Raw genomic sequence first — 24,844 nt, 5'->3', positions numbered from 1 at the left:
CGAAGGCGACAGCAAGCCGTCCACCGAGTGGACAATCCCCAGAGTGGTGCTATGCCGATTCCTATTACGAATCCATTCATTTTTCAAAAGTATATCGTAGCGTTGTCATTTAAGTAGATTGCAATAAATACGTTGTTCATATACGCACTCTTCGTTCTCATCTTTCTTTCTAACTCTTACTCGGACAAGCAAATCCCCTATGCCATCCATAATGGTACACTCTATCCATACACCACATCCTCCCTTCCGTGGATGTTCCACGGGTTTCGGCTAGTATATATATATATATATATATATATCTATATATATATAATATGTGGTGGTGGATGATATATATATCATCATACTAAAATACGCCATTTGTGTCTGTCCGTCTGTCTGATGAATTTTTGACGTCAATACATTCCGTCCTTACTTATCCAATCTCAACCAAACTTGACAGGATAACCAAGGGTTACATAATAAAGTTTGTAGCGCATTCATTTGCCCTCCTCCCAAAGGGGATTTTCTCCCCCGAGCGGGTTTTCCCTGCCATTGCTTTCAATGGGTTGCGTGTTGAGGTGTGTAGCCGTATTAAGTTAGCTTTATCGTGGCGTTTGTCCGAAGAAGAAGATTTATCGTGGCGTTTTTCCAAAAACGCTTTGAATAACAAAATTAATGATAATCGCATGTTATTAATGTTATTTCAAAACAATATTAATACTAATAATGTCCCACTTCCCCAAGGCGTTTTCCTGCAGTGATAACGTGTTTAAATAGCTTATCGTTGTAATGGCGTTTCCGTGTGAACAACGGCTTCTGCAGGAAGAAAAAATATTATAAAGCACAAACACGTATGCTTCGCTTTTTAAACAGTCGCTAATGCTGTTTATAACACTAAATGAAGAAATTTGGAGGAATCCCGACATCCTTGAAGTAAGGTTTACTTACAGAACTGAAGATCTATGGTACTGTAGGAGTTGCGGACAATGAGAAGGTAAAAACTTCTTGACTTGTTCAAGGCTCCTTTATTTCCACAGAACTCAAACCCAACCGGAACTTATGTCTTATTAAATCCCCCATGACTTCCGCCAGATCCTCTTAAAGGGGCATGACTCCAACACCCGAGTGCATGCCACGCCCATACCGTCAATAGACTCACTGGTCACGTGCTAGTGAATTATGCCTCTATGGGGTATCCCCCACATGCGCCCCCCCAGAATTCACAAGCATGGGCAATGTCAGTTTTCGGGGGGCCTTAACCACCTGGCCGAAACGACCCCTGATGACCCGGGCAGGGACTGTTAGCGGCTTGGCAGTCGGCGGGCCAACCGCGGGCTTACCCGACGGGGGACAGCCCCGCCGTGGGAGTTGGGCCAACCGAGGGGGCTGGTCCAGGTCCAAGTGAGCCGGCTTGAGGCGGTCCACCAAAAGGTGGTCCACCTCACGGACCTCAAGGACCCCGGTGTGTGTCATGGCGAACAAAGACGTACTCCACTGTACATAGATCCGGCGGGACGTGGGCCTGAGGCAAACTATGTTGAGATGTGGGCACCAGTGCAAACATCTTGGCATTCTCCCGGAGAACCGACCGCTGACCGGCAGCAGACCAGGGGCTTGTGGTGTCAGGAATGAACTCCCCGGGAACCCGCAGCGGCTGGCCATAGACGAACTCAGCGGATGAGGAATGGAGGTCTTCCTTAGGGGCTGTCCTGAGGCCCAACATTACCCACGGGAGTCTGTCGGCCCAACTGTCATCTCGGAGGCTGGCCCTGAGAGCAGCTTTCATAGAGCGATGGAACCTCTCACACAATCCATTAGCCTGGGGATGATATGCAGCCGTGCGATGGAGCTTTACCCCCAACCCCTGGGCAACAGCACCCCAGAGCTCTAACGTGAACTGGGGCCCCCTGTCTGAAGAGATGTCCGAGGGGGCGCCAAAACGGGCAACCCAAGTGCCGATGAATGCCCGGGCCACATCGGCGGACATCGTAGATATAAGCGGGACGGCTTGGAGTCGCCCGGCCCGGGCAGAGAAAGGAGCTGACGGGCGCGCTCGGCCTCATTGAGCTCGAAGGTATCAAGCAGCAGGGCCTTTACGGCTTTAGCGTCTCGTACTTGCCGCCCTCCGGAGGATCCTGGAGAAGGCTCACCACCCTGGTCGCAGTGGAGCCGCTGAGCGCAGACACGACATAATAATACTTCGTGCCGTCAGCAGAAATGCGCCGAATGGCGAATTGGGCCTCAGCTTGTGCGAACCAAACGGCAGCCTGTCATTCCCAAAACTCCGGCAGTTTGATCGAAACTGCGCTTGTCGCCATGTTCGTTCAAAGCTCCGAAAACGTTCAAGAGCAAGACGGGGTCACCAATGAAGGAGTTGCGGACAACGAGAGGGTAAAAACTTCTTGACTTGTTCAAGGCTCCTTTATTTCCACAGAACTCAAACCCGACCGGAACTCATGTCTTCTTAAATCCCCCATGACTTCCGCCCGATCCTCTTAACGGGGCGTGGCTCCAACACCCGAGCGCACGCCACGCCCATACCGTCAATAGACCCACTGGTCCCGTGCTAGGGAATTATGCCTCTATGGGGTATCCCCCACAGTACTCCATATAACCTACAAATGTTTAGTTTATAACATGGCCCTTTCTACCACGTGGCGAACTTTTGAAACTCGCTCCCGCTGTTTAGTACGAAACAAAGGGAGGAAGACCGGGGTGTGCTCAGTTACCAAGCAGCTAGCTAGCGCTTGCCAAGCCAGCCGTTCCTTAACGGTTTCGAATGGAGTGCTTGCTCGAATGCTTAAACCACTTGGCGATCTCTCCACAAGAAACTTGGTAAATGAACACACACCCAATGTTCTTGAGACCCGACCATAGATCGACTGTAATCTATCTACCCCAAAGAGGATTGACCCTTCCTGCAGCTCCCGTAGTGTGCGGGTGTACTACTGTACTAGTATATAAAAATACACACACACACACTGCTTCAAAAGTGTGGAATCAAAGGAAATATTTATAATTTATTTTATTAATTATTATTTTTGAGAGAGATGCATTCGAGGTGGATAGGACATGGTGGTCTGACACAATGGTCGTCTAGATTGAACGCCACTTGACTTTTTTCCTTTGGAAACACCTGAAATCTGTGGTTTATACGAGACCATGAGGTACTATTGCAGATCCAAATAATGAAATAAAAAACGAATATGCTGAAATTGATGTGGCAATGTTAAGAAAAGTTTGAAGAAAATGTCATTGAAGAATCGACATGTGCGTGCATGTCAGTGGCTTACAATTTGAGCAATTATTATAATGAAATTGTAAAATAAATATCCCTATGATTCCTGGCTTTTGAAGCACCCTGTATATGTGTGTAAATATATATATATACAGACTTGGCATTTAATATGGAATTTTTTTTTTTTCTTGACTTGGGTTTACTTTCTTAACTCAGTATATCAATCTAGTGAGTTTCTTTTACACTTTGGTGATTTATTCGTTAAAAGAACCATAATAATAATAATAATAATGCATTTATTTTATATAGCGCTTTTCAGGAAGCCCAAAGACGCTTTGACAAAGTGCAAAACATAATGCATAGCAAAACATAAAAACAATTGCAAAAAAAGAAGAATCAATAGGGAAATATTCAAAGCACAAAGGAGGGAGAAGGAGAGGAGATAGTCAGGGGTTAGATGCTGTGGGTTAAATGTTGAATGCAGTGTTGAACAGGTGGGTCTTGAGTGACTGTGTCACTGATTGTCTGTCGCAGCAAGAAGTCAACAACAGGATTATATCACAGGTGGCGTGGCAAAATGTACGGACAGGTGCATTTGATGATTGGCTTCACAGTCGGGTATACAAGGGTTGTTGCGTTCTGTATTAGTGGAAAACAACTGCTGCACATCTCCAAAAGTTCTTGCCGCTTCCTCTGGAGATGGTCCGTCAACTCGACAATGCTGTTTGTCATAGAGTGGTGGCTTTACGAAATTACGGCATGAAACAGCATGCTATTGCTCGGCAGTATGGCATCACTCAAGGTCAGGTGTCAAAGATCCTGAAACGAAATGCTCAGAGGGGTGTCCCTACTCCAATACCGAGGCCAGGACGTCCCTGCAGAACCACAAGGAGGGATGATCGCCAGCTGCACCGGTTAGTCCGCAATGGCCGTACCAAGTCAGCTAATCGGCTTAGGGCTGAGTGGCAGCAACTGACAAATGTGCCTGTATCCAGAAGGCTAGTCAACCAACGACTGGTTCAAGCAGGCTATCGTACCAGGCGTCCCCTGAGAAAGCCACGCATGACCAGACAACACCGCCAGCGCTGATTGCAGTGGGCCAGAAAGCACCATCAATGGCAGCCAGGACATTGGAATCACGTGATCTTCAGTGACGAGTCTAGATTTCTGGTCTATCGTCAATATGGTCGCTCCGAGTGTGCAGACCAGTACATGAAGCCTACAACAAAGATTGTATAGTGCCAAGAGTCCAAGCTGGAGGTGGTGGGGTGACCGTTTGGGCTGCTTTTCATGCAGGGGGCAAAACTGACCCGGTTGTTCTGAATGGAAACCTGAACCAGTTCAAGCACTGGGCCATTCTGGAAGAAACATTGCTTCCATTTGCTCGTGCAGCCTTTCGAGGAAACTTTGTCTTCCAAGATGACAATGCACGGCCTCATCGTGCTCGCATGATCCAACACTTTCTTGCTGACCGTGGTGTAGAGCATATGGAGTGGCCTGCCATGTCCCCGGATATGAATCCGATAGAGAACTTGTGGGCAGAATTAACGCGTCAAATCGACCACTTGGACCAGCAGCCGACCTCTGTGCATGAATTGCAGCAGGCTATTGTCACTGCATGGCAAGCAATTCCTGTCCAAACCTTGGCAAATCTCGTGAACAGCATGCCTCAACGTGTACGTGCTCTCCTGAATGCTCGTGGGGGTTACACGAAGTACTGAACTGTAATTTTACTGTCCGTAATCCCAGTCGTAATTTAACTTTTGTTTTTGTTAAAAAATTTTTTGGCTAATGTGCAAAATAAAGAGATACTTCTGGAAAACGTACAGAAGTTTAACACAATACTGTCCATGAATTGAGTTCGATATCAGTTCACATCACTTTCAAGGATCAATTTATTTGTTTCGAAATGTCAAATGTGGTTTTTGTTTCTTTTAAAGGTCACATTAACAAAATCTAGAATAATTTCAACATAATTCCAATGAACTTTTGGTTCTAAGACATCTTGAAAAGTAAGTTCACCCCCACAAAAAAATATTCCATATTAAACGCCAAGTCTGTATATATATATATATATATATATATATAATAAACAGTCACATGAAAAAGTGTAAGTACTGACTTTTTCAACATATTTCAACACACAGATATTTGATCTTCATTTCAACAATATTGATAGATAAAGGTGATATAATATAACAAATATCATGAAACATTTACATTTTGTAGTCCATTGTATAATTTAAATAAACATAAATGCAAATTTCGCATGTGGAAAAAGTAAGTACACCCTTGGCTCTAATAGGTGGTATTGCCTCCTTTGGCAGAAACAACCTCAAGCAGGCGTTTCTTATAACTGTCTACCAGTCTCTGACATCGACTGGGAGAAGAATTATTTCAGCTGTGCGATGTTTGAGGGGTTTCTTGCATGCACAGCTCGTTTCAAACCCCCCCCCCCCCCCCCCCCCACAACATCCCAATGGGATTTAGATCTGGGCTTTGACTTGGCCATTCCAGAACCCTCCATTTCTTTCTTTTCAGCCATTCCTTGGTGGATTTATACTGGTATGTTTCGGGTCATTGTCATGTTGCAAGATCCACCTTCGGTTGAGCTTCAACTTTCCGACAGATGGCCTCACATTATCCTCAAGCACCCTCTGGTAAAATTAAGAATTCATAGTGGATTCTATGATGGTGAGCTGCCCAGGCCCTGATGCAGAAAAGCTGCCCCAAACCATAATATTTCCACCACCATGCTTTACAGTTGGTATCAGGTTATTGGGGTCAAATGCTGTCTTTGGTTTTCGCCAAACATGTCTTCAGGTACTGTGGCCAAATAGCTCTAGCTTTGACTCATCTGTCCAGAGCACATTGTTTCAGAAGTGCTGGTCTTTGCCCAGGTGTTCATTGGCAAACTTTAGTCTTGCCCTGATGTTCTTTCTGGACAGAAAAGGTTTCCTCCTGGCACACCTCCCATGTAGATCAAATTTGTAGAGCCTCTTTCTAATGGTAGACTCGTGCACTTTGACATCACCAGTGGCAAGAGCTCCCTGTAGGTCCCGTGATGACATTCTGGGGTTCTTAGAGACTTCTTTCAGCATCTTGCGGTCTGCTCTCGGGCTGAACTTGCTGGGGCGGCCTGGCCTGAACAAGTTGGCAGTTGTTTGGAATCTTCTCCACTTGTAGATGATCTTCCGGACAGTCGAATGATTGATTTCAAATTGTTTGGAGATCTTTTAAAATCCCTTCCCAGACTCGTGGGCATCTATAACCTTCTTTATGAAGGCATCAGAGAGCTCTTTTGATCTAGGCATGGTGACGCCGCACACTTCAACAACAAAGAGCAAACCAAACGAAATGTCTAAGGTTAAATAAGACAGGTTCCTCCAAGATCCTCTCTAACGATGTTCTAATCATTTGCACCTGAGCTGTTGCACCTTATTCTAATTTTAGGTATTTGAAGTAGTGATAAATGACTTTTTTACTTTTACCAGGGGTGTACTTACTTTTTCCACATGCGAAATTTGCATTTATATTTATTTAAATTATACAATGGACTACAAAATGTAAAAAAAAAAAAAAAAAAAAAAAAAACCTTTAGAGGCCATTTTTTCCCGCAAAGCGGGCCTTGTTCGGGCACCGTGGTTGTTGTTGTTTTTGTTGGTCCCCGTTTTATGGCCGGATGCCCTTCCTTCCGCCAACCCTTTTTGTCGCCTTTTACGACAACCAGGGAATTACCAGTGAACTGGTACTCAATTTGCCGACCTCGGAAGGATGACAGGCTGAGTCAACCCCCCTGGCGTTAATTCAGCGATCGACCGGGATTACGAACCCAGGATCCTAGGATATCCTAAGCTGGCACCCTAGCCACTAGCCCAACACCAACACCAGGACTACCAAATGTAAATGTTTCATGATATTTGTTATATTATATCACCTTTATCTATCAATATTTTTGAAATGAAGATCAAATAGCTGTATGTTGAAATATATTGAAAGTCAAAACTTTACATGGGGTGTACGACTGTATTTACGTTATCACGTGACTGTATATAATTTATATATATATGTGTATATAATTATATATATATATATATACATACATATATGTATGTATGTATGTATGTATGTATGTGTACATATATGTATGTATGTATGTATGTATGTGTACATATATATATATATATATATATATATATATATATATATATATATATACACATATATATATACAGTATATATAATTATATATATATATATTGTAAAATTAAAATAAAATTGTTATAATAAAATTGTAAAATAAATATCCCTATGATTCCAGACTTTTGAAAAACCATATACAGTATATATATATATATGTATATATATATATATATATATATATATATATATATATATATATATATATATATATATATATATATATATACATACATATATATATATATATATATATATATATATATATATATATACGTATATATATATATATATATATACATACATATATAACTGTGAGAAATAGTAGAAACTCCACAGTACGAGCAGGGCGTCTCATTTGCATTAAATAAATAATCGGGAGATTAAATCAGACGCGGACGTAGCTTCAGGACGATCGATCTTTAATTTTCGACAAGCTTTCGACCAACAAGTCTTCTTCTTTGACCAACAAAGAAGACCTTTGTTGGTCGAAAGCTTGTCGAAAATTAAAGATCGACCGTCCTGAAGCTACGTCTGCGTCTCATCTAACCTCTCGATTATTTATATATATATATATATATATATATATATATATATATATATATATATATATATATATATATATATACTGAGATATATATATATATATATATATATATATATATATATATATATATATATATATAGATACTGAGATAGATATATATATATATATATATATATATATATATATATATATATATATATATATATATATATATATATATATATATATACAGTATATATATATACAGTATATATATATATATATTGTTACAGACGCGGCTTTTAGATGTTATATTGACCGAGCGGTGGTGTATTTAACCGCGTCCGAACAGTTACTCCCCGATTAAAACCCAATTCCACCCGACGTTGACCAGATCGCCCCACAGATATTTAATAGGGAAATCTCTAAAGCGACCGAAAGAGAATGAAAAAGAAGAAGAAGAAGAATACGGAGGAAGAACAGATTTTATTATACACACACAAGCAATGGATGGAAGAAGCAGTAACACAGCGAATCGTTAACTTACACTATTCATTTTTACTTAGCCCCAAGACAAACGAGTAGGACAGGACGTTCACACTTACACAGGGGATATTGCAGGCAGGTAGGGCTTGAGATGGACTGCTTGAGAGGGAGGCAAGGTCGGGAGGCCGCAGCTCACAATTCCTCGCGGTTTTGGCGGGAAACCCTCCGTCGTGTATCCACTGCGGTAGACGTCATGCGCTGGTTCGGCACACCTGCTCCTCTTGGTGAGGTGGAGCCGTCTCCCTCCTTTCAGCGCGTCTCTCCAAAGCTGGTTTCCTTGCCGAGTACCTCTCCTCTTTGGCTTGGAGCGTTTCGCATCTCACCGCCTCTTGGTGCAGTCTCTTTGCTCATCTCCCAAGGCCTCTCCAAGTCATCTCGCAGCTCATCTGGTAAAGCAGTCCCTTACAGTCGCTTTTATCACCTCGGGCGAAATCAAGCCGCCGGCCCCCAGGGCACGCCTACCGGGTCGCTCACCGCGGTGTTGATTGGCTGTTAGAGCTGGTTCACTCCTTCCCTCTTATGACGAGGTGGAGACACGCCTTTCTTCCCCAACCCTACCTCGTGGCCAATGGTGGTTTGAAGAAAACCGCCCACAATGCGGAAGGCAATTGGAAGGGAGGTTTTGGGGAAATTGGAAGGGCCTACGCTTATTTTGTTTGATACAATGCAAAGTCAATCTAGTGGGAAACACATATTTAGCCTACATGGAATAAGGAAATACACTATTTAAAAGATATATCGTGACCTGCGTGTAAGTTTCATGGAATTAACTAGGAGGCCGGCTACGACCATTATTTACATTACCAGGGTGTTACCGTACCTTTTGTAACGTTCACATTGTAACGTTTTCACATTCGTTACACTTCCTCCAAAATTGTTACACTTCTCAAAAACCGTTACACTTCTCAAATTCGTTACACACTTCTCAAAATCGTTACACTGCACCCCCCTTTCTTCAGGCCCGCCCTCGGGCCTATTAAACTTTAACTTAGTGTGACACGTAGGTGTAATTCCCTCTACAATTAACCTGACCCTGAGTGTGACAATTTTAAAACACAAATAAGTATGTCCCCCTATTGCATTGCATCCTGTCTAACAGACTCAAGCCCACAGCTAACCGAATTACGGAATTATTCTCAAACTATACATTTACGGTGGGGAGCATTATTTACAATGACGTGATTTCTTATTTACAACGCAACCCAGGACCTGTGTTTTTTCTTTTTTTTCTTTTTAGGGAACAAGAGAAAGAAATTCCTGTTGGGAGGGAGGAGACAGCACGCATTGCATCGATGCACCAGTACCAGTACCACCAAAGCACCCAAAAGCACCAAAAAGCACCACAAAGCACCAACAGCACCAAAAGCACCACAAAGCACCAAAAACACCACTCGGTGCGCAGTCACCATGGTTCATAATAAACACAACAAAACAACTGGTGGTGGTCTTCTCTTTCTCTGCTGGGCCGATGTTCTTCCCGACGTCTTCTGGCTTCATGCGGCCTATTTGGACATAATAAAAAGCACAACTTGTGTCCATTTTTATTTAGGGCCTCAGGGGCCAACTAAGGGTGGTCCACCTGTTTGGCATAGGTGCCACCTTACCGAGGTCCGCAAGCAAGATTCCCTGGCCACTATGGCCGGTCTCCAACAGAGGTGCCCTGCCCCAGAACCTGGGGTCCATCAAGTGGTACTTGGCCGCAGAACAGCGGTCCATACAGTGGTACATCAACGCAATGCATGCTGGTTCTGGGAATCTCGGGCGCACAATGGCCACCTCACGCACGCTCCCATCGGCACCCAATGGCGCACAGGTCATGTGGGAGACAAAAGAAAGACAATTGAGCGAGGGGTAAGGTCACAAGGGTACACGTCAATAAGGCAATGCAAGGTGAAATGCGTACGGAGGGCGAAGTGAGAAAGCTCGTCCCTACCGTACGTCACCCCCCTGTCACCTACCCTACCCTTAGCCCATATGTACAAAAATCTACCCATTTACAAATTCGTCACTACTGTCACGTCTTCCCCATATTTCCCCTATACCAAATTCGTCTCCACAATCCCTTTACTTCAAAATTTGCCATCACCAATTCATCATCAATCCTCATAAGGAGGGAGAGATGGAATTACGCACAATGTCACACCCACGTCATGATGCGTCTCACAATCCAAACATTTGCATCATAAAAAATAATCAAAACATGGCATGGTGTGGAGTACCTGTCACCTCAGGTGAGTGGATGCAGATGGTGCGAGGAGATCCTTCATCCTAACTATCCTCTAAATGACTTTAACACACTTTACACTACCCGGGGTCTCTCCCTGCCAATCCATTGGCCAACTTACACTATGGGTTCTAATAACCAATTCCCATTGACCAAACTGTGGTGCTTCTCAATTTGGGGTCTCACTCCCCCGATTCATCTCCCGGTGCCCTCGCACAATTTCTGGGCTGCGACGTCTAGCTCTCCCAACAGGTCTACCCACCTGCACACCTCCACCACTGTAGTTGCCACCCGAGCTTACCTAGCTCCTCACCCTAACCTAACTAACTGGGGACAGCCCCTCTCCTGGCTCTGTCACCCCATGGTGCCCTCTGGCACTGGGCTACCCGGGTCCGTCCTCCGGATCCTCGGGCCCCATCCACAACAACTACTACCGGCTCCCAGAGCCCACCTGCGGCCTCACCTGGCCGACATCCTTACAGTGGTGGAGTGCCCAAACCAACTACACACACTAACAGGCTACACGCCCAGCCATTTCCACAACACTAATGCACCCATCCACATACCATTCTGCCACCCGCACCACAGATGCCAATATCCAACCACAATTTACCTGTACCCTCTACCTAACACTTACACTACCCGCCCCGGGTATCCGTGATGGGGGTCCACTCTTCCCCCATTCACACCTTCGCACCATCCACTCCACTCCACAATTTCCACCATTCTCACTCCACGACCATCCATTCCACACAGCCACATACACCTGTTGTTGCACACCTGTGCCCTCACACCTGGTGCCACCTGCACCCTCCTTTCTTCCTGGACCATTTGGTCATCACAATACACAATCACTATCACTCACTCATACACTGCTCCATCCACCTGTTCAGTTGCACACCTGTGCAATCACACCTGTTCAATCCTCACACACACGGCATCATCTCAGCTAACTACTCCCCTCTGAAACTTGCGCTTCCCAGTCGTCCCTTTAAACTATTGCGCTCCCCCGTCATTATAATCCACACTAATCTACCTGCGTCCCCACTACAGGTATCAGTCACTAACTAAACTTAACGTTACCTAATGTCATCTTCGCTAGATCCCTACAATATAACCTAACCCACCCGGGCTAGTTTTCACTGCCATACACCCCATAAGCTATTGCGCATTTGCCCCACGTCTGTGAGGGATGACAGCGTTGCCATCCCACCACCGCGGGGCATCTCACTACCATCCCCCCAGTCCTCTGACGCTACGAGCCCCCGTCGCAAGAGGTACTGGGCCCTGCCTCGGCATCTAGAGCCGAGGCGATCCATGAGGGCGCCTGCTCGCCAGCATAAGGTCTTATCTGGTCGGCATGGACAATCCGAGGGGGGGTCCGTGGCCCCATTTTGATCTTAATGACCACGTCACAGATTTGCGACAGGACGACTCCCGGGCCTTGCCAGGGGGAGGTGAGTTTTGGGCACCTTCCCTTCCGCCTCCGGGGATTAAAGAACCAAATCTTCATCCCCGGAGCGTATTGACTCCCCTGGCTCCGGTCGTCGTACCTGCGCTTCATCTTGGCCCCCGCCAGATGGAGCTGGCGGCGGGCGAAGGCATGGACCCGCTCCATGCCTTCCTCCAGGTGACGTGCGTAACCCTCCCTCGGCGGTGTGTCCGTGGTGTCTGGCACGGGACCGCATAGCAAGTCGGCGGGAGCCCGTAACTCCCGCCCATACATAAGCAACGCTGGACTGCATGCGGTGGCCCCGTGCTGGCTAGTTCGGTAGGCCATCAACAGATACGGGAGATGTTCGTCCCAGTCATCCTGACGGGTGGTGGTGAACAATGCCAGTTGTTGGATCAATGTTCGATTGAACCTTTCCACCATCCCGTCAGATTGTGGCCGCAAGGGCGTGGTCCTGGTTTTTCGAATTGACAGGAGTCTGCACACATCTTTTAGTAATTGGCTTTCAAAATTTCGACCCTGATCGGTGTGCAGCTCCTGTGGAATCCCGTGCCGACATACAAATCCTTCTACGAAGGCCTGTGCTACCACCCCTGCTTCTTGGTTGGGGAGGGCATAGGCCTCCGGCCACTTGGTGAAATAGTCCATTACAACGAGGATATACTTATTACCTTGGCGGGTGCGGGGCAGCGGTCCTAGAATATCCATAGCCACCCGCTCAAGGGGGGCCCCCACCTGATGTAATTGAAGGGGGGCCCTCATCCTCCGTGCTGGTCCCTTTTTGGCAGAACAGGCGTCGCATCTCCGACACCAGTCCTGTATGTCGCGCCCCATATTCACCCAATAGAACCTCCGGCGGACCCGAGATATTGTCTTTGTCCTGCCCAAATGGCCGCCGGAGTGGGTACCATGCACCTGTTGCAATATGACGTTCTTGAATTTGTCAGGGACTATCACCAGCCAGGAAGTTCTATCAGAGGGAACCTCCACCCATTTGCGATACAAGATGTTGCCTTTCAATTCCAGGGTCTGCCACTGAGCCCAATACGCCTTTGTTTGCGCCCCGAGGGGGGTGACCTCTTCCCCCTTTGGTCTTTGCCCCAATTTGACCCATTGGAACACCGGCCCCAGAACAGGATCCTCCTGCTGGGCCGTGCTCCAAGCCAACTCTCCAAATTCCTCGTCCGCGGATAGTGGCAAAATTGGCCCTCTCACCCGGGTTGCCCGGACGACGAGAATCGGGGCGGAATCGCCCAATTGCTCCCTCTCCTCGTGTCTCGCACAAAATTTACAGTTTTCCCCCAGACAAGGACGCCGAGAGAGTGCGTCCGCATTACCATGGGCCTTCCCGGCCCTATGGGCCACATCAAAATCGTACTGCTGCAACTTTTCCAACCACCTTGCAATTTGGCCCTCCGGTTCCTTGAACCGAAGGAGCCATTGCAAGGAGGAATGGTCAGTTCTAACCAAAAATTTCCGCCCGTACAGGTACGGGTGGAAATGGTTCATGGCAGCCAGCATGGCCAATAACTCTTTGCGAGTGACGCAATAATTTCGCTCGGGCCTACTTAAGGCCCGACTATAGTAACCAATCACTCTCTCCACGCCCTCCTGTGTCTGAGACAAAACTGCGCCCAATCCTTCCTGGCTCGCATCCGTGTCCAGGGTAAATGTCCCGTCACTAGTGGGGTAAGCTAGAAGGGGTGCGGATGTTAGACACCCCTTCAATTTTTGGAAGGCCTCGTGGCACTCCCGTGTCCAATTAAATCGCGTCCCCTTCTCCGTAAGCCGGTGGAGGGGACGGGCCATCGCTGCAAATTTCGCCACAAAGCGCCGGTAGTAGGAGCAGAGTCCCAAAAATCCCCGCACCTCCTTGATGGTACGTGGTGCGGGCCACTCCTCTACCGCTTTAATTTTGTCTGGGTCCGTTTTTACCCCCTCGCGGCCGATCACGTGACCTAGATAGGCCACCTCTCTTGCAAACAAAGTGCACTTACTCGGGTTCAGCTTCAACCCTGCCTGTCTGAGGCACCCGAACACCTGGTCCAAATTAGCTACTGCCTGGGGGAACGTTTTGGCATGTACTAGGACGTCATCCAGGTACACCAGGCATGATTGCCATGGCATGCCGCCTAGTACATGCTCCATCAATCTTTCAAAGGTGGCGGGGGCGTTACACAAACCAAACGGCATCACAGTAAACTGATACAGTCCCTTACCTGTGGAAAATGCCGTTTTCTCCTTCCCTGCCCGATCCATCTCCACCTGCCAATACCCACTCTTGAGGTCCAAAGTCGAGAACCAATTTGAGCCCGCAACGGCATCGAGGGTGTCATCAATCCTTGGCAGGGGATATGAGTCCTTGAGTGTCACGTTGTTTAGCTGGCGATAGTCCACGCAGAACCGCGTGGTCCCATCCTTCTTTTTGACCAGCACAACAGGTGACATCCAAGGACTTCCCGAGGGCTCGATCACACCTGCGTCGAGCATTTTTTCAACCCGCTCGTCAGCTTCCGCCCTCTTGCTCCAAGGGAGCCGTCGGGCGGCCTGACGAATAGGCCGGGCCTAACCGGTGTGGATCTGATGTTTCACCAGGCCCGTACGTCCAATATCCTCGGTGGACAAGGAGAAGAGGTCCAAATGGGACCCAACCAGTTTGTGTAAGGCCTCCCTCTGGGTACCTCCCAACTCTACACTACTACGATTTACCATCTCGCAAATGGGATCGGGCCAATTCCTAGAACTTATTGAAGGCTCCCCCTGGGGCCGGCTCGGCTGGACGTTCTCGCCCCTCACTGACGCGACTTCTCTAACTGGGGTGCAGCCAGCTACCTTCGTGCCCCTCACTATAGTGCGTGGTTCTGTGCTACTATTAATTACTCGGACGGCCACCACCGGCCCGTCCGTTTTTACAAGGGTACGGCCCACGATTAAACCAGGTATGGATAGCGCTGCCACCGGTTCGACCAGGCCGCAGGATTCCTGCCATGTCGGGCGAGCTGACCATCGGGCCGGCACGATGGCCTCGGCCCCCGGAGGGATGGTCACGGCCTCAGGAGCCTCCAGCTCCACCCTCTCGGCCGTGCTCACCCCCTCCAATGGTAGCTCTTCCACTCCCCATCGCAGGATCCCCCGACTCAAGTCGATTTTACAACCGCTGGCAGTCAACAAATCCAACCCTATTAAGCACGGGTCGCACACCTCCGCCACCCAAACCTCTATCTCTTCCTTTACCGATCCCAACTTGAGGGTCACAAAACCACGCCCTATGATCGGAGCCGTTGCCCCGGTAGCCAACTGCAAACTATGATTTTCCAGACGCTGGATTTTACCCCAGCCGTCTGCACTCGAATTAAGGACCACGGGGCTGATGATCGTGGCGCTGGCTCCCGTGTCCACCACGGCGTCCACCCCCACGCCGGCAATTTTGCACCGAATTGTCAAACTACCCGTCCCAATTCGGCCACAATGAATGACCTGTCGCGTCAACGAGGGCTTCTCCCCATCCCCTACTGCCGAACACCGCCCTGCATGCCCGGCACGTTCTAGTTTCCCGGGCCCTGGCGGGGGGGTGTCTGAGGTCGGCTAGGCCGATCTATACGGGGCGGAGTTGAGGGCATCGGTTGGCGGGAAACGTCCCGGCGCGGAGCTCGACACTCCCATGCACGGTGACCCATCCGAGCACAATTATAGCACCTCACCTGGTAAGGTGCTTGCCTCCGGTATTCCAAATTCCCCCCCCCCTGTATGTCCGAATTGGGGTACTCTGTCGGGGACTACCGGGTGCCACCGCTGGGGCCGCCTGCCATGGTCCAGGTCCCGCCAGGCGCCGATCCACTAACCGCCGGACCATGCTTTCCAGGTCAGGGCCCCCGTCGGGGGCGGGCCCCCTTGGGGGGCCGCCCCCCATCACGGGCCCCATCTGACGCACCGCCACTGCGTGGCGCTCGCCTCCCCGGGTCAGGGGCCTCGCTGCTTCCCAACGGGCTGCAGCGTCGGCCGCCTGACTCATGGTTTGCGGGCGCCACATGGCGAGCTGTTGCCGGAGCTCCAGATCCGGAAGGGCCTGAATAAAGTGATCCAGCGCCAGGCTTTCCTGGGAACTCGCTGCCATGTCCGCGTGTGCAATCCCGACCGCGCGGCGAATATCGTGAGCAAGTTCCCCGATGGTCTCCTGGGGCTTGCGTTTTCGCTGCGCAAGTTGGGCTTTAACAAGCTCGCTTTGCTGCTCAATGCCGAACCGATTAATTAATGCCGCACGGAGAGCTGGCAGGGTGAGAGCACCCGGTGGTAAAGCCGTCAGCACCTCCGCCGCCGCACCGCGCAGTGCCCCCATCAGGTGTACTCCACCTTCGTCCGGATTCCAACCGTTGCCTTTACACACGTACTCAAACTGCGCCAGGTACGCCCTCAAATCACTCTTGCCGTCATACGGCGCGAGTGGGACCTTGTGGGCGCCCGAAGGTCGGACCCCGCGCGTCACTCCTTGCGGGATCAACGCGGGACCAACCCGTTCGGGCTCCCACAGTACGTTATTCCCGGGGGGCTCCCGCGCGTCCCCCGTCCCTCCAAACACTACCCCTCCTGGTGTCGATGCCTGGGTCGCCCCTCCGCAACCCGCTACCCACGCCATACCCCCACACCCTTGCTCACCAGCACCCCCCTCACTCCCCATAGCCAAACCTCCTTGCACACCTCCCCTGTCCATCCACTCCGGACCAGTCATACATCTTACCATTGGTCCCTCACGAACACCCGGGTCTACACCACCCCCCAAGCCGACTGAATCTCCCCTCACATCATATACATTGCCACTCACCTCCGTACCTCGTCGTCGCACCTCCTCTGCCACCTGCAAACTTTTTATTTGGTTAGTGAGCACCTCATCATGATTTGAACACAGACCTTGTACATATTCCATGACTTCCTCCTTTATCTCCCTTTTAGTTTCCCTCCGTCTCTTCTTAATTTCACTCACCCCCTCTTCCACCTCCTCTAATTTTTCCTTTACCTCCTTCATCTCCCGGTGCGCCCCTCTATCTCTTCCTCTAACACCACCTTAACCGTTTCTATGTGCGTCCTCACCTCTCGGTCCTTCGTCTCCATCACTTCTGTCACCTCCTCCAACTTCTTCGTCAACTCCTCATGTACCATCTGACATTCCTTTTGTGTTGCTATTAATTCGTTTTTAATGTCCTTTTGTGTCGCTTTTAAACCCCCGATGATTGCAGTGTTCTTTTCCACTTGGTCCGCTAGTTCCCTTTGTCCGATTGTCAGCTGTTCTACTCCCTTCGTCAGATCTTCTATTCCCCCTTGTAACTTAGCCGTATTATTTCTCACCTCTTTCTCCATACGCTTCTCCCCTCGCTTTACCTCCTCGCGTAGCCCCGAAACCTCCTCACTTACCCCTCGTCGTATTTCTTCCATCTCTTTTGTAGATGCCACCCTCATCTGTCCCAATTCATCCCTCTGAGCATCCAGTTTGGTTTCTACCCCGATTTTCACCTCCTCTATCTGCTCTCCCATTTGTTTGATTTCCCTGGCAGATTGTTCCCCTATTTCCCGCAATTTGTCCTCCATCCTATTTTCTAACCCCATTAACCCATTTTTCACCTCTTTTATCCCGTTGTCTAACCCCTCAAAATTATTGTCTAACTTCCCAATTTTCTTGTCTAACTCCTCAAAATTATTGTCTAACTTCCCAATTTTCTTGTCTAACCCCTCAAAATTTTTGTCTACCTTCTCACCGGTACCCCTCGCTTCGTCCCTCATTACCCCCATCTGGTTTCCCATTACCCCCAATTGGTTTCCCATTACCCCCATTTGGTTTCCCATTTCTCTTCGCTCTCGGGTGGACTTATCATTTTGGGCATCCATTTTTGCCATCATTTGGATCATAAAGACTCGCATGTACTCTGGCATCTCTGGCTCGGCTGCCGCGACCATGGGCGTGGCTAAATTTGGTGCCGCTGTAACCACGTGCGCGAGAGCGCCATTTTGTGCACCTGATACCCCCTCAACCGCCTCCTCATTACTCTCCTCCTCCCTTTCTTTCCCTAAGTCCTGGGTTACCCCTAACCCGTCTATTTCCCCCACCGACATCCGATCGCCTTGATTGTCCATGGCGCGATCTCAAAATTCGGGTTTTATATTTTCGTAAAACAAAATCAAATTTCGCCGTTATAATTTCGAGCGCGTGAAACGCGCTCCGGATCGAATTCTACTTCCCAACACCAATTGTTACCCTAATGGTACAATTGGTGTTCCAAAATTTGGGCCTAACAAATTTAGTCCCAGGTCCGAATCCAACTCCTCGACACCAAATGTTACAGACGCGGCTTTTAGATGTTATATTGTCCGAGCGGTGGTGTATTTAACCGCGTCCGAACAGTTACTCCCCGATTAAAACCCGATTCCACCCGACGTTGACCAGATCGCCCCACAGATATTCAATCGGGAAATCTCTAAAGCGACCGAAAGAGAATGAAAAAGAAGAAGAAGAAGAATACGGAGGAAGAACAGATTTTATTATACACACACAAGCAATGGATGGAAGAAGCAGTAACACAGCGAATCGTTAACTTACACTATTCATTTTTACTTAGCCCCAAGACAAACGAGTAGGACAGGACGTTCACACTTACACAGGGGATATTGCAGGCAGGTAGGGCTTGAGATGGACTGCTTGAGAGGGAGGCAAGGTCGGGAGGCCGCAGCTCACAATTCCTCGCGGTTTTGGCGGGAAACCCTCCGTCGTGTATCCACTGCGGTAGACGTCACGCGCTGGTTCGGCACACCTGCTCCTCTTCTTGAGGTGGAGCCGTCTCCCTCCTTTCAGCGCGTCTCTCCAAAGCTGGTTTCCTTGCCGAGTACCTCTCCTCTTTGGCTTGGAGCGTTTCGCATCTCACCGCCTCTTGGTGCAGTCTCTTTGCTCATCTCCCAAGGCCTCTCCAAGTCATCTCGCAGCTCATCTGGTAAAGCAGTCCCTTACAGTCGCTTTTATCACCTCGGGCGAAATCAAGCCGCCGGCCCCCAGGGCACGCCTACCGGGTCGCTCACCGCGGTGTTGATTGGCTGTTAGAGCTGGTTCACTCCTTCCCTCTTATGACGAGGTGGAGACACGCCTTTCTTCCCCAACCCTACCTCGTGGCCAATGGTGGTTTGAAGAAAACCGCCCAAAATGCGGAAGGCAATTGGAAGGGAGGTTTTGGGGAAATTGCAAGGGCCTACGCTTATTTTGTTTGATACAATGCAAAGTCAATCTAGTGGGAAACACATATTTAGCCTACATGGAATAAGGAAATACACTATTTAAAAGATATATCGTGACCTGCGTGTAAGTTTCATGGAATTAACTAGGAGGCCGGCTACGACCATTATTTACATTACCAGGGTGTTACCGTACCTTTTGTAACGTTCACATTGTAACGTTTTCACATTCGTTACACTTCCTCCAAAATTGTTACACTTCTCAAAAACCGTTACACTTCTCAAATTCGTTACACACTTCTCAAAATCGTTACAATATATATATATATATAGATATATAGATATATATATATATATATATATATATATATATATATATATATATATATATATAAATATATATATATACATATATTATATATACTTGCAACGGTACCCGCCCTAAGGGCGGGGCTTCAATTGGGAGGCGCAATTTATATAAACATCCGTTAAATATCACACGCAAATCATCAAAATCTAAACAGTACTTTTGGAATTTCAATTTTAAAAACCACATCACTGTTCATATCGGTAAATATTATTCCATCGTGTTTCAAATCGTGATATCAACTGTATGCTTTTCTTAAGGAAAAAACAATATGGAATGATTTTGTACCTCTTCTTCAGCTTCGACCTTCAGGATAGACGACATTGCTGCTAAAAGTTCCTTTTCTCTCTTTGCAGTTCTTGGCAAACATTTTTATATTGTCACTGCTGCCAACGCGACGCCATGGCATTATTCATGACATTTTTTCATTCATTCATTCATTAAATGTTCATTAAACATTAAACGTTCATTAAACGATTACGAAAATAAAAACGAAAAACATCACGAAATTACGTTCACACCGAAATTGAAACGTTCACATCAAACACTACCGTGAACACAAACATCGTCACAACATCGTCACAATGAAAACATCGTCACAAACGTTACGTAACATAATTCTAACCGTGAACACATCGAATGTTGGAGAGCCACATTCACAATCGCTATGTCATATGTACTTCCCATACATGTTTCCTTCATTGTAAAAACTACCAAGTCAACAGTTAAAAGGATTTTGAGCCGATAGGTGTTACGGCCTTGGCAAGATCGATGGAGACAGCGATCTGTTAGCTTATACACCGCCCAAATAGCTATGTGGCATTCTCTCATGTCGAGATTAAACCCACGTCGTTTGAACTTTGGCCGAGATCATTATTTACTTTTAATGATGTTTATATACGAATCAAAAAGAAGATAATTGGTGTTGGGTCGTTCTTTCCGCGTATCTCGTGGGATTGTGAGTTAGAGAGATGACCCTGATGGTGGGGAGGGGGTTGGCATTCTCTCAAGCAGGGATTCAACCCATGTCCTTATGAAAGGTCTTTGTCCGAGGTCACCGAGTCCGATCGGTGCAGCCGTGCAGCGATCGGTGCAGCCGTTTGTGCAGCACCCGGGAAAATAACGCTATACGGGAGTCCAAACCTGAAAATGCTGGAGGCCAAAGTTGAAATTGGAAAAACAATATACCCTATTTTACTCCAGGAGATCCCAGGATTACCCACCCAAAATATCGTTGCGATCGTTTTTTTTTTTTTGGTTTTTTTTGTATACAAGATCGAGGCTCGTGAAAGAGCTAACATTAATCACACAAAAAGACAAACCGACACACAAAACACAAAAAACAAGGGGAGCGGCAGACAAGATGGGGAGAGAGGGGGAAGGACACAAAAGAGAGGGGGAAGAGGGGGAAGGACACAAACACAACATTTGAGAGCAGGGACATCGGGAGGACTTGGGGGGAGGTGGGAGAGGATTAAAACATATGAACACTGCAAGGACTCTGGGGTGAATTACCGGGGGTAGAAAAGATCAAGGTTTTCGATGGGGGACGATAAGAGATGGTGGTGAACAGCTGTTTTAAAGACCTGGAGGGAGGAGTGGGATTGAAGGGAGTGGGGGAGTTTGTTCCAGAGGCGGGAGAAAAGGGGAATGAAAGAGTGAAGGTGAGCAGAGAGCCTAGACTTTGGCAGTTTAACCATAAGAGGGTTGCAGGCAGATCTTGTGCGACCTGAAGGAATATTGGGGGGACAGAGCACAGAGAGAGCTGGGGGAGCAAGGCCGGAGAGGAGTCGGTAGAAGACAGAAAGACGACCTCCCAAATTTCTGGTAAAGGAAGTTCAGCCGTTTTTGTGGTACCTTCAAATGGACGGACAGACGGATGGACAGACAGACAGATGGACGGACATTTGGTGAATTATAGTAAGATATCTTACCCAAAAATCTTTCCCAAAATATACACACAGTACATATACAAAATCAATCAACAATATATATATATAAATAAATATATGTACATACATGCATGGATGTCTCAGTTTGTCTCACTCTTGGTCTGTTCCTTATGCAAGGCCACACGTTTATAGCTACAAACTCCATACTCGGGGTATAGACACAACTCTGAGCGGGAGGTGACATGGGTTATGTAGCCCTGGCCTCAGAGGAAGTTTTGAGGTCGCACATTGACGTTAAAGTGACCAATATAGCAATTTTTGGCAAACAGTACGACAATGGGTCTCAAATTTAAAAGGCCGGATTTTTTGAGTGCAACACAACTAACCTTTTATGATAGATACATGAAATCATTTAAATTGATAGATCAACTGAAACTTTTCTCGTTACTAGGAGTAAGTACTTTTGGTTGCTTTTCCCATCACTGGGGGATAGGTACTTTTCCGAGTAATCTACATATAATATAAAAACAACCAATTTAAACAGAGTCCTCAAAAGTTATTTCTTACAAGACTACTGCACAAGTGTAAAGGTGTGCAGAAATACACAAAACTATGGTCGTTCAAATACTGTATTGCTCAACAATGGAACGCTGTGTGTGGATATCACAAAACCACAATTTTTTTTTTAATAAATAAGGATTTAATAAAATTATTGATTTTTTTTGGAAAATGAAGGCTCACATCATAATCAGTAGCCCCAGACGTCCGAACCAAAAGCTCACATCCCCAAGGAAGCCAGCCACTCCGACCGGATCCCCCAGAGATTGAGTAAATAAAGGGTCAGATAGGTCTGACATGTTTGTTCTGCAGTAAAATCATCAGACCGACGAGACAAAAAAGTTTCCAGTTGTTTGCACTTTTTGCCTCTTCCGCATTTATGATCTCCATAAATTTTTATCATTTATATATTTTGCTTTGTCTCCACTCGGCTCTTCTCCAAGAACTAACAACTCCACAAAATCAATCAATAATCTCTAATCTCAACATCTTTTTGAAAAAAGATTTATTTTTTGACATTGGAAGGATGCTGATCATTTTTGCTGACAAAAACAAATTAATAATTTTTTTAAAAAGATGATTATTTTGAAATGGTAAAGGAAGGAAAGGGCTCATGGGATGAATACAAGACACAATCATGAAACACCCTCCTGTCGTTAAACAACCTTGAACATTCTCACCTGTTTTAAACTGCAAGTTAGGATCTTCTGCATCACCAAGCTCCAGCTGGATAAGGATGAAGAGCATCCCAAAGGAATTCTGAATACCAAATATGGAGCCATTGGCCCAGAGAGCGGCCATCATTACGACCCAGCCCCAGCCTCCTTCCTGGAAGGTCTCACCCTCAATATCCTCAGGTTGACCCATCTCCTCGTTGCTTCTCATTTTTGAGGTCAATTTCTCACTCTCCCCATTCTTGAAATCCTCATCTTCGTCATATTTTTTTCTCTTCGTTTCTTTGACAATTTGGCAATCATCATCCTGTTCTATTCCACATTGTAACATTTCTACATCTATTCTTTGGTATTTTACTTGTTTGTCACTCGCATCACGATCAACCCTCAGATTCTGGACTCTACCTGCAGTAACATCTTTGCCAGCAGTGTGGTCATCGCCCGTAACCAGGCAACTGGTCTCATCGAGGTCCTCCTCACTCACACTGTGGTCCACATGGTCTTGTGGAACGTGATTCACACTGTGGTCTTGTGGACCGCCACTCACACTGTGGTCTTGTGGACCGCCGCTCACACTGTGGTCCACATGGTCTTGTGGAACGTCACTCACACTGTGGTCTTGTGGACCGCCACTCACACTGTGGTCCACATGGTCTTGTGGAACGTCACTCACACTGTGGTCTTGTGGAACGTCACTCACACTGTGGTCTTGTGGACCGCCACTCACACTGTGGTCTTGTGGACCGCCACTCACACTGTGGTATTGTGGACCGCCAATTACACTGTGGTCTTGTGGACCGTCACTCACACTGTGGTCTTGTGGACCATCACTTACACTGTGGTCTTGTGGACCGTCACTCACACTGTGGTCTTGTGGACCGTCACTCACACTGTGGTCTTGTGGACCGTCACTCACACTGTGGTCTTGTGGACCGCCACTCACAATGCGGTCCACCTGGTCTTCCTTTCCCACGTGTAGAAAGCGGTCCTCGTTGCCTTCTCGATCTTCGGTCACAATAAGACCCTCGCTCAAACTAGCATCTCTGCCATCATTCGCTCCCTGACCTTCAATCGTTCCTCGTTTCTCCTCACTCACAATGCCATCCTCGCTGCCTTGTCGATCCCCAACGACAGCAACGTTTTCCCTCATTCGCTTCGCCTCACCTCCAGCCGGGTCCTCCTCACCAAGATTCTCATTCAATTCCTGGTACTCTAACTCACCCGCTCCATGGTGCTCCCTCGCACCAGTCTCTACATCAACACGACCCTCGTCTCCGTCATCGCCTTCATCGCTCGGAGGCAAATCCTGTTTCCCACGCAACTCATTTTGCTCCATTTTACAAAAGTCAATCTCATTCCCGGTTTCCTTGCTCGTATCTTCCTCATTTTCCTGCCCTTCTACCCTACTTGTCAGCAACAGCTCTCCACCGAGATCCTTTTCCATCGTTTGCGCCAATAAGGGTGCTTCGTGTACTTCACGTCCGCCTGTCTGTTTGTCAGTCTCGCGTTTGCTCCTTATCGCTCCCCGTGTCGCTCTCTCTTGTTCTCTCTATCACTCGCTCCGCAATCTGAACACGCGAACGGCTTCCGGACTACCTCTCCTCCTCCTCCTACTTCCCTCCCTCCTCGCTTGTCTTTCCTCCCATTGCACTCGTCCCCTCCTCCCGTTCAGAACAGTCCACTCCCCCCTGCCCCTCGATTGCTCTCCTAACCTCCATCCATTCCTCTCCCCATCCCAAACTTCCCTCCACTCTCCGAAATCTCCTCCTCCCTCCCCCCCCCTCCTAACTCGCCTCCATTCTCCCAATCCTCCCCAAATCTCCTCCCCTCCCCCCCCCCCCCACTCTTCCAATCTTACCCAAATCTCATCCCTACCCCACTCTCCCCAATCCTCCCCAAATCTCCCCACTCCACCCACAGGCTTCCACTTCCCCACTCCTCCCCAAATCTCACCCCACTCCCCTCCACCACCCTC

At 47.6% G+C, this 24,844-nt stretch overlaps 1 protein-coding gene across 1 annotated transcript in view; it reads right to left on the bottom strand.

Annotated features, from left to right (window-relative positions):
• LOC137428961 (uncharacterized) overlaps positions 1-24,471 on the bottom strand; it is a 110,069-nt gene extending 85,598 nt beyond the window's left edge. Inside the window, exon 1 of the mRNA XM_068118881.2 lies at positions 22,876-24,471. Within this exon, the coding sequence (XP_067974982.2) occupies positions 22,876-24,313 (1,438 nt within the window). The 5' untranslated portion in view covers positions 24,314-24,471. The remainder of the gene's footprint in view (positions 1-22,875) is intronic.
• Between the last annotated feature and the right edge of the window lie 373 nt (positions 24,472-24,844).

The sequence above is a fragment of the Myxine glutinosa genome, chromosome 6 (assembly GCF_964187855.1).
Source record: "Myxine glutinosa chromosome 6, kmMyxGlut1.1, whole genome shotgun sequence".
In the NCBI taxonomy this organism is placed as follows: domain Eukaryota; kingdom Metazoa; phylum Chordata; class Myxini; order Myxiniformes; family Myxinidae; genus Myxine; species Myxine glutinosa.
The sequence above is the reverse complement of the archived record's forward strand: the minus strand, read 5'-3'. Positions and strand labels throughout refer to the sequence as shown.